Genomic DNA, 9,221 nt, shown 5'->3' with positions numbered 1-9,221 from the left:
CATAGTTTTGGAAGTCCTAGCCACAGCAATCAGGCAAGAAAAAGAAATAAAAAGGATCCAAATTGGAAAAGAAGAGGTAAAATCGTCAATATATGCAGATGACATGATACTATATATAGAAAACCCTAAAAGCTCCACACAAAAACTTCTAGAACTAAAAGAATTTGGCACAAGTTATACAAAAGTATAAACTTATTCCTCCAGGAACATCTTAAAGGGACCAATATTTTACAGTACACATTTCAAGAAATACTATATCTGCCCCTAGTAGGGTAGTAGTAATTACACTGATGTCTAAGAAGACTGTGGATACAGATCCAAGAAGGTTGCAAATATTATGACCAACGAGGCACAGCAACATTGCTGAGTGCTGAATCTATTGCCTTTAGAATAGAAACCTCTAAACTATTAGGCAGATTGTGAATTAAAAATAAGATCAAATAAAAATTGTTAATAGATTACTTATAAATCTTTTTTTCTATGTGAAAATTATGCTTTTGTATAATAAGGAAGTATGAAGTTTCTTTAACATTGTGGAACTAAATTTCTTGCCCCATAAATGGAAAAATTAAATTCCATTTGCTTGATTTCTAAAATAAAAAGAAAGGAAAATACACACAGATATTAAAAATAAGACAACTGAGCAAGCATTTTTTTAAAGTAATAAAAATACATCACTACTAAATAAATTCAACAAAAATGTCTGTTAATACTTTATTAGTATTTTCTAATGGACAGAATATAACGCAAACCAAATAAAATTTTTAACCTTCTTTTTTAGTTCAATAAAAATAACTGACATTCTGAATGTTGTTTCTTCTTTGTTAAAGAAGTACTGATAGAATAGTTAGGCACACAGTTGACACTTACTGTACAATGATATGCACAAGTTATCTTTTAACAATTATAATCCTAAAATGTGCTCTTTATATTTTTCCCTTGTAATACAGGAGCCATGCTCCTATAAGCAAATTTACTAATAACAAAAGAATTTTACAAGGAGTGACAAAAAGACTTTTAAAACAAGTCCTTAAATAAAAGGATGCAGCAACAACGGAATGTAAGTTGTTGGGTTAAGAAGACAGTTTAAACTAGATCTCAAAACATTAAAAAATTCATTTATTTTACAATTACTCAAATACACATGCATTAAATGAAAATATTGCACAAATTAAAATTTTAGATTGTGAAATTTTATATTTTTCTTAATTTTTAAAAAATTGGTACACTTTCCGGTAGCACTTAGCTATTTGATTTTTCCCAAACACCAGCAGCACAAACTTAAAATGAGGGAACTAAAATATTCAAGAAAGTTTTAAATTAAAAAAATTAAGGCTAACCAAGTGCAACCATTGGTCAATGGCACAATTGTTTTCAGCAACTATTCAGAACACCCTAATCATAGGAAATACCCATCTAAGCACTGTTTTAAAAATCATACAATCAATTTTCTAGGTGAATGTAAGTTAGTACTGATGGTTTCTAAATAGTTTGTTACTGGAAAAATCGGAAAAGCCAAACAGAATGATTAATTTTGAAGGTTCTTGCCTAAAGGCACCACTGACTTAAAAACACATTCGAAAATCAAATAGAAGACATAAAGTTTCTTCACGTATATATTCATATATGCAGTAAATGCATTAAATGGAATAACTTTATTAAAACGTAGTACACTGTACTTGACTTATGGGTTAACTATTTTACACACAGCTCAACCAAATCATTCAAAAAGTATCTCTAATTTTAGCATGACCACTGCTCTCTCTGATGTAAAACACAGGTGTGCAATGAGAAGATGCACACTATTTACACAGACTATCATTTGATGTTTCTGCTTTTGAAATATAAACTCTTTTAAACAAAACTTATTTTAAAAACCCATTTACTCAAATAGTTTTTGGTATGACTGCAGTTATCTTGCAGGGCTTTATGAAAATTTGCAATCCTGTATGACCTTTCTTTCCCTGGTTGATGGCCAGCATCCCCCACGTTATCTAGAAATGCTTTTTCACATGTACACACTAGGTTCTTACATGAATTCCTGTGTTTACTCTTAGATTTATTTATGTCAAAAATAGACCTGACATGGGCAGGGGTATATTTGAAAATCATTGCACTTATGGCCATGCTGATGCCTCCTACAGACGTATTTCACATATCTTTTCTAAAGCCTGGGGCATGGGGAGGGACCAGGGCAGGAAGACACAATGAGAAGAAGAAATACTATTCCTTCCACGAGTGTCAATAAGGATCTTTCTTCATTTGCAAGGTTAAATGAAAGGGGTTTCATTTATGTAATTCTGAAGACATGCAACACAGGCTGAATATACGCATACTATAAGTATGCACAACAGCATTATTGATAAATATGATTATTATCATAAAGCTTTAAAGGAAGGCTTTATTCTATTAGGCTTCACTTTGTAAGTAGAATCTCAGTGAAAACAAGACAATAATATCTTGTTCTAATCTTAAAGCTCCCAAACAACTGGGATACCAATACTCTGTCCCTTTATCTTAAGCACCCGGACGTTCTTTAAATACCAGGATCTTGGCTCAGTGGTCTGATAAACAGCTTCACTATTTTAAGGTTTTAGTGTTAAATATTTTTAAAACAAAAATGCTGACACACCGAAACCCTTAGTCAGTGGAAGTAATTAAAACTATGCAGAAATTCTGCACTCAAGGGATAAGAAGACTTCCAAGATGGGCAAATGGAGAATGAGAAAACTACAGGAAATGCAGAAGCTCCAAAACTGGAAAAGGTATTTTGTTGTTGTCAGTATAAAATTATTTTGGGGACTTAAATGTATACACCAAGGGGTTTTGCCAACTTGCTTTATTTAGTAGAATTTTACATTATGCAAAATATAAATAAAAGCATATTTTAAAAAATATTATAGTTCTGTTTTCATTATTTATTTTCATATATGTACACTATAATAGTTAGGAATTTGTATGTTTACATATGACTAATAAGCCCATTTAATCCTTTGATCTGATATTTTTGCAATCACCTAACGTATGTCTAGATCACACAATTTAAAATTATCATATAGTAACTTTTGATAGAGTACTGTTTTTAATTTCCATATTTTTAGAAGTATTTGGCAGTTCCTTCAACAAATTATGCCCATTATATAATCAGTAATCTCTTAAAGATAAAGAAAACTGTAATAATTTCAAACCTAAATAAAGCTACCATATGCTTCTTTTTGCACACAGAATGCCAAAATAAAACTTATGACTGAGTACCATGAGAGCAAAACAGAGCCCTTAAGACACGTAAGAATCAATTAAAATTTGTTTTCTACCAATGAATAACAAGCCAATCAAATTTTGGTTTTGATTGGTTTTATTTTATACTAGGTTTTTATTTTTACGTCACAAAACTGTAATTCAGATATAATGTTACTTCATACTTTAAGGGCATTCTGTCACTTTCCCCAGACCTTAAACAGATGTTCTAAAGATCATTCACCTACACTATATCAAAATTTCGACAAAGAACTATAAAATCATTATGCAAAACAAATCCCTCCAAATGGTACATTGCACGGTTTCCCACTGTTAAACAAATTAGCCAATTTCTCTGTGAACCATTGTTTTGTGCTTTCCTTAGCTCTCTTATATACACTCTGGCACCTTGTCATTGCTGGAGAATGCTGATTAGTTTGCAAAGGAAGAGACCAACGTCATTCTCGCTTGAGATGGGGGCAGTATCCTCTCAGTGTTGCAAAAATATGCACCAAATCATTTCAGACACAGAAATCTCTCTTGATAGTGGCTGGATTATAGACAAGGATGAGAAGAACCACAGTCTTATGGATGTATTAATAATCTACTTTGAGACACTAAAAGACTGGTGCAGACACAACAGTATATGAGTTAAGCCCCAGAAGATATGTCCATACCATTAGTCCTGGACAAAATGAACACCAGCTTCATAGATTGGAGTGTCACCTTTTCTGTAAAGAAGGCGCTTGAGTAGTTTGAAGTTTCTGTTTATATTTCTGCATCTGCTTTGATCGTGAATGCAGTTTGTTGAAAAGTTCACGGAATTTATACTGTGGAAATAAGGTTTCCAAAAAGCCTTCCAGAAAGACATAAACCATTCTCCTATTTAACTGGTTGTGCTGAAACATTTCAAAAACACGAAGAATACCTTTCCGTGTTGTCTCAGCCCCAATAATGTGCTTCAGTTCATCTAAATGAAGAGGGGAAGGGAAAAATAAACATAATTCATTACTCAAAAGAAATACAAGGTCCAAACTATGCTAAGTCAAAGTATGCAAAGTACACAGCTGAGTAACTGATAAATAGCAAGTATTCAGTTAATGTGTTTCGGCTATGTATTTTAACTGACTTGAAATTTATATATTTTAAGCATGCATGAATCTACCTATGCAATAGATACTGGAAAACAATACAGCACAGGATAAAGTAGGATCCAGACTCAGGAACCCCAAATTAGAGTTACAATCATGTTCCTTAACACTTATATGATAACTTACCCACCCTGAATTTGTTTCCTCATCTGTAAAATGGGGATTTATAATAACCACTATCCATATAACTGTAAGGATGTATAAAGCTTTGATGAGATAATGTGAAAAGTGATCTGTAAACTGGAAAACTATACAACTATTCTTACTTTGCCTAATGCACAGTGAGAAATACTATAAGGAAATGTGTTAAGGTTAATCTACGATCTCAAAAAACTTGCAACACAGGGCAATTAAAATACTAAAAGCACAAAGATTTTTACGGGGGGGTGGGCAGAATTCCACATGAGCTAATAAGGAGAGGTTCCCTTCAAGGAAGTGACAACTCAAGTAGACCTTACTTCCTGGGCAGGATTTTGATAGGTGCAAACAGATGAAAGATTTAAGGACTTGAAGGGGCAAATGAGAACTAAGTGGGAACAAAAAACAAGACAAGCTCAAGCAACGGGATAGTACAGTATGGTTGAACTTTAGGATTCCTGTAAGAGAAAGCGGTGAAAAGAATGGAAAACTGACAGTGCTTTCTCTGACTGTCAGAGTGAGCAAGTTTGGAGTTTACTCACAGGAAACATGAAGGTACTACAGATATGTGCATTTGGAACATCACATATGATTGTTCTTAATTATTCATAATCAGGGCTCCAGTAGCAGTGAATATTACTTTACCGCTTTCAAAAGAAACACGCAACTTCCAAAAACTATGTTTCTAACTAGGGTACAATATAATTTAAAGCAAATAGTTTTTAAATTTACTAAAAAACAGGTGAGGGACTATGTATATATAAAATTCACACTTTTCTATCTATCCACACCTCCTTTAAGTCTTAAGTGTCATCTTCTCAGGAAGGCCTTCCCTGGCCACCCTATCTACAACTGCAACTCACCTGATATTTCCCTTTTCCGGCACTATTTGTCTCCTTAGCACTTACCACTATCCAACACACCGTGCTTTATCTATTTCTTTTGTCTGTTTTCTGTGTCTCCCCTAGTAGAATATAAACTCCAAGAAGGCAAAGGTAAGTGCAAAGAATAGTGTCTGGCCCATGAAACACTCTCAATAAATATTTACTGTATAAATGCATTAAGATTTCTTGCAGCTGGAAAACTGAGTCGGTCTATAGCACCATCTGGTTTATTTTAATAGTATATTAAATAACATCCTAGGTGACTGTTTCTTTTTATTTTTCTAAAATGTTATTTCTGTAACTTGGTTTTTATTTCCAAGTTCAACAGTATAGTCTTTGGGCAGGATTAATAGCCATGTGACAAATGTCCAATTAACTGACAGAAGACAAGGCTGATTAAAATTTATAATGAAAATATAGTTTTAAATTAAAGAAAAACAGAATTACAGGAAAACAGGTATTATATGATTACTAAAGAACTTAAATATTTCTTCCCTATTCTCTACATCCATAATTAAAATGTGGAAAAAAGATATGAAGGTATTTTCAAGGATATTTACAAAGAAGAAATCAAACAACCACTCAGCCACACAAAACTTATATAGAGAGAAGACAAAAGAGACAAAGTGAATCATAAGTTAGTGGATGGCAGTGTTCTAAAGTAATTCCAACTAGATCAACAGAATGCCACAATGTATACTTTCTTTAGGATCATGCTTTGATAAAGATTAAGAATGGGCCAATCAGTGTTTCTATGTAAGGGGCTTCTTTGAAAGAATTTGTCTGTTCTCTTAAATAGAACAAATATTCTTCCTGAAAATTTTAGACTTCGTATACTTTTATTAGCCTTTTCATCTGTCACAGATTTTATTTATCATCAGCTTTACCCTCAAAACAGTTCAAGGCAGCAAAGTGAAGTGGTTAAAAGCATCACTTTTCTTCAAGTGGTTGAAAGCAGTGGCTTTCAAGCATTAACTCAGAGCTGAGTCAGAGTCCCAACAGTCACTCACTAGCTATAAACCTTGGGTGACTCACTTGACTTCTTTGAGCTTCTGTTTCCACATATAAAGCTGTGGTGTTAACAGTGCCTAGGCTTCATAATATTGTTATGAGGATTAAAGATAAATGAGAAATGCCTAGCACAGTGCGTAGTGTGTGATTAGCCATCAAATGATAGTTATTATAATCAAAGGCAGCTAAACTTAGCAAGCTCAATGCCATAAATTCAGAAGAACTACAAATTAACGAGATTTATACCAAAAATGTTCACTTACCTGGCATAATTGAAAGTAATTTAGTTTTTCCTGCAACTCTTGTTCTCATTCGAATAGCTTTATCTCTGCATGGAACAGTCTCTGCTAAAATGCCATTTGGCCAAAAGGCATCTCTATTTAAGAAGATTAAATAAATTTTGTGAACATTTTCATTTTCTAAGGATACAAGTTGGTAAAGTTATTCCAATTTTCTACAGAAAACACAAATGTAAACAAAAAGGGGGAACACTTCTGAAATTTTATATTCAACAAACAGTAAGTGCAGGGTTCAGTTTTAGGTGTAAAATTATATACACAAGGGAAAAATAACAGAAAAGGTCTGCCTTCGAGTAACTTACAACAAAGCCAACATAAAACATTTTCTGCACCCACATCCTACATCTGTACTGATTATAATGTTCCTTTTACATATATAACCCATTGTCCTTTACTTTCACAGCATGCTTGATTCCTGTTCCCTAGTTCTCAGGCCAAAGATAGGAATTGAGCACAACAACTAAGCTTTGATCTGGGAGTTTGATCTGAGAGAGAGGCTCCCCAGAGCAGTCATTCTTAACTCTGACTGCCTATTAGAAATACCTGGGAGCTTTAAAAGTTCTTATTGTCCAGGCCTTCCACCAGATTAATTAAATCAAACTCCTTGCAAATGGTATCCAAGCATCAGCACTTATTTTAAAGCTCTCCAAGTGATTCCAGTGCACAGGCAAGGTTGAGAATCACTGCTCCAGAGGAACAACATTTACCCACCATGAAACAGAATGAACGTGCCAGGGCAGGTGGGTCCGGCTCTTAGAAACAGTATGGTGTCGTACAGAGAAACTTAGCTTCAGATGGAGAAACCTGTTCCTCACTTTACTGAACGTGAGCCTTTGGGCAAGCTGCTTAACTTCTCTAACCCTCATTTTCCTCATAACAAAATGGAGACAAAAATCCCTGCCTTGTAAAACAGGATAAAAATTAGACAGTGTACATAAGCAGGTGGACAGTGCCAAGTAAATAGTGTTCAATGTTGATAGTTCCCTTATCTCTAACTTTCAAAAGAGAGTTTTATTTCTCTGCCACACCAGACTTCCTTGAAGGGACTGAATCTTATCTCTCAGTCCCCAGTGAAAGGGGTAGACACAGAGGAAAGGCTCAGAATATTTCTGCAGAATGAACACATGAACTGGAGTATCACTGCTCTTAATTGATATTCTTTTCAGAGGGCTGAACAGTTAATAAAAAATTAGACCATGGCCAGAGACATACATATTTCTAACATTTTTCATTTAAAAGCAAGGTTAGCAAACACAGCTGAGAAAAATTAACCTCCCAAACTAGGTAATTTGATTATATGACCCTACCAAGTCTACACTAATATTTCAATTATTTTAAAGCCACACTACTATGATAAAAGGTAGCCTAACATCTTAAAGATTTTTCATTTACACTTTTTTTTATTCTGGTTTTAAAGAAACAAAAATCAACAGATCCATGGGACAAACGTTTATTATTAATTCTTACAAGTCTTTCTGCTTATCAGTGATGACTAAAACCAACTTTAAGGCCAGGAAAAAAGAAACGCAATGAAAGTTAATTAGTGGTAACAATGCTCAACTCTGTACTACCTGAAAGAAGTGACTGTGTCTTAAGATATACCTGAAACGTTTCACTAAGTCAGCTACTTGCTCAGGTGAGGTCATCCAGTCAACATGGTCAACGATTTTTCTGAAAGTAAAGAAATTTAAATGAGTAAGGTTCAAGATTTTAGACTGTGAAATGAAAAGGTTGCTTTCACAGAGTAAGGAACTTAATTCGTATGTACATTATCTGAGAGCAAAAGACTGCTTTACTGATCCTTCTTAAAAGGTCCAGAGAAGAAAATTCCCTTCAAAAGGTTGAATAATCTACTCCCAGAAGTAAAACTTTAAAAGCTAAGTAAGAGCAGCTCTAAGTAAGAAAAGAAGGAAGAAAAGAAAAAGAAAAAAGTAGTACCTATTAATAGTATCACCATATGTGGCTCTAATAAGCTGTTGAAGTAGGTTTTTGATATTCCTTCGCAACCACTGATTTCTCTCTTTTAAGTCGAATACTTCATCCATGAGAAGTAGCATTACCCTAAGTGGAATATTGTCATCCACCTGACAAAATACAGGAAGAAATAAGGATATATTTATTTGAGTTACCTAACTGCTATGAATGGCTACTTCTGCTGCTTCTAAAGAATGACTGCTACTATTCCACAGGCTGGAGCACAAGTTACACTATGGCCTTTACAGCCTGACATTTCATTCTAACGTAGGAAAAATATTTTTAACAGTCATTTTGACAGAATGCAAGATTTTACAACTCTATGATAATGAGTAAATTCCAAGGCTATAGTGAAAAAAACTTTTCAAAGTAGATTCATGATGGTCTTAGGAAAAGATAATTTTGGCTCTTTTACTTTTAGTAGAGTCTGTGTTTGTAAGGCAAATGATAGCCCCTTTGCCTGTTCTCTGGAGCATCTTTTTCAAAAGAACAAAATATTCTCATCATTTCTCTTTAGTAGAACAAAA

At 33.9% G+C, this 9,221-nt stretch overlaps 1 protein-coding gene across 2 annotated transcripts in view; it reads right to left on the bottom strand.

Moving 5' to 3' along the window:
- Positions 1 to 685: 685 nt before the first annotated feature.
- SNX13 (sorting nexin 13) overlaps positions 686 to 9,221 on the bottom strand; it is a 110,765-nt gene continuing 102,229 nt past the window's right edge. For both annotated transcript variants that reach the window (XM_045504497.2, XM_010967162.3), the window contains exons 23-26: positions 8,659 to 8,804; positions 8,323 to 8,391; positions 6,685 to 6,797; positions 686 to 4,207 (exon numbers count right to left, since the gene is read on the bottom strand). In XM_045504497.2, the coding sequence (XP_045360453.1) occupies positions 3,960 to 4,207; positions 6,685 to 6,797; positions 8,323 to 8,391; positions 8,659 to 8,804 (576 nt within the window). In that variant the 3' untranslated portion in view covers positions 686 to 3,959. The remainder of the gene's footprint in view (positions 4,208 to 6,684; positions 6,798 to 8,322; positions 8,392 to 8,658; positions 8,805 to 9,221) is intronic.

Source organism: Camelus bactrianus, chromosome 7 (assembly GCF_048773025.1).
Source record: "Camelus bactrianus isolate YW-2024 breed Bactrian camel chromosome 7, ASM4877302v1, whole genome shotgun sequence".
Taxonomy (NCBI): domain Eukaryota; kingdom Metazoa; phylum Chordata; class Mammalia; order Artiodactyla; family Camelidae; genus Camelus; species Camelus bactrianus.
This window is presented reverse-complemented; position numbering and strand designations above follow the sequence as displayed.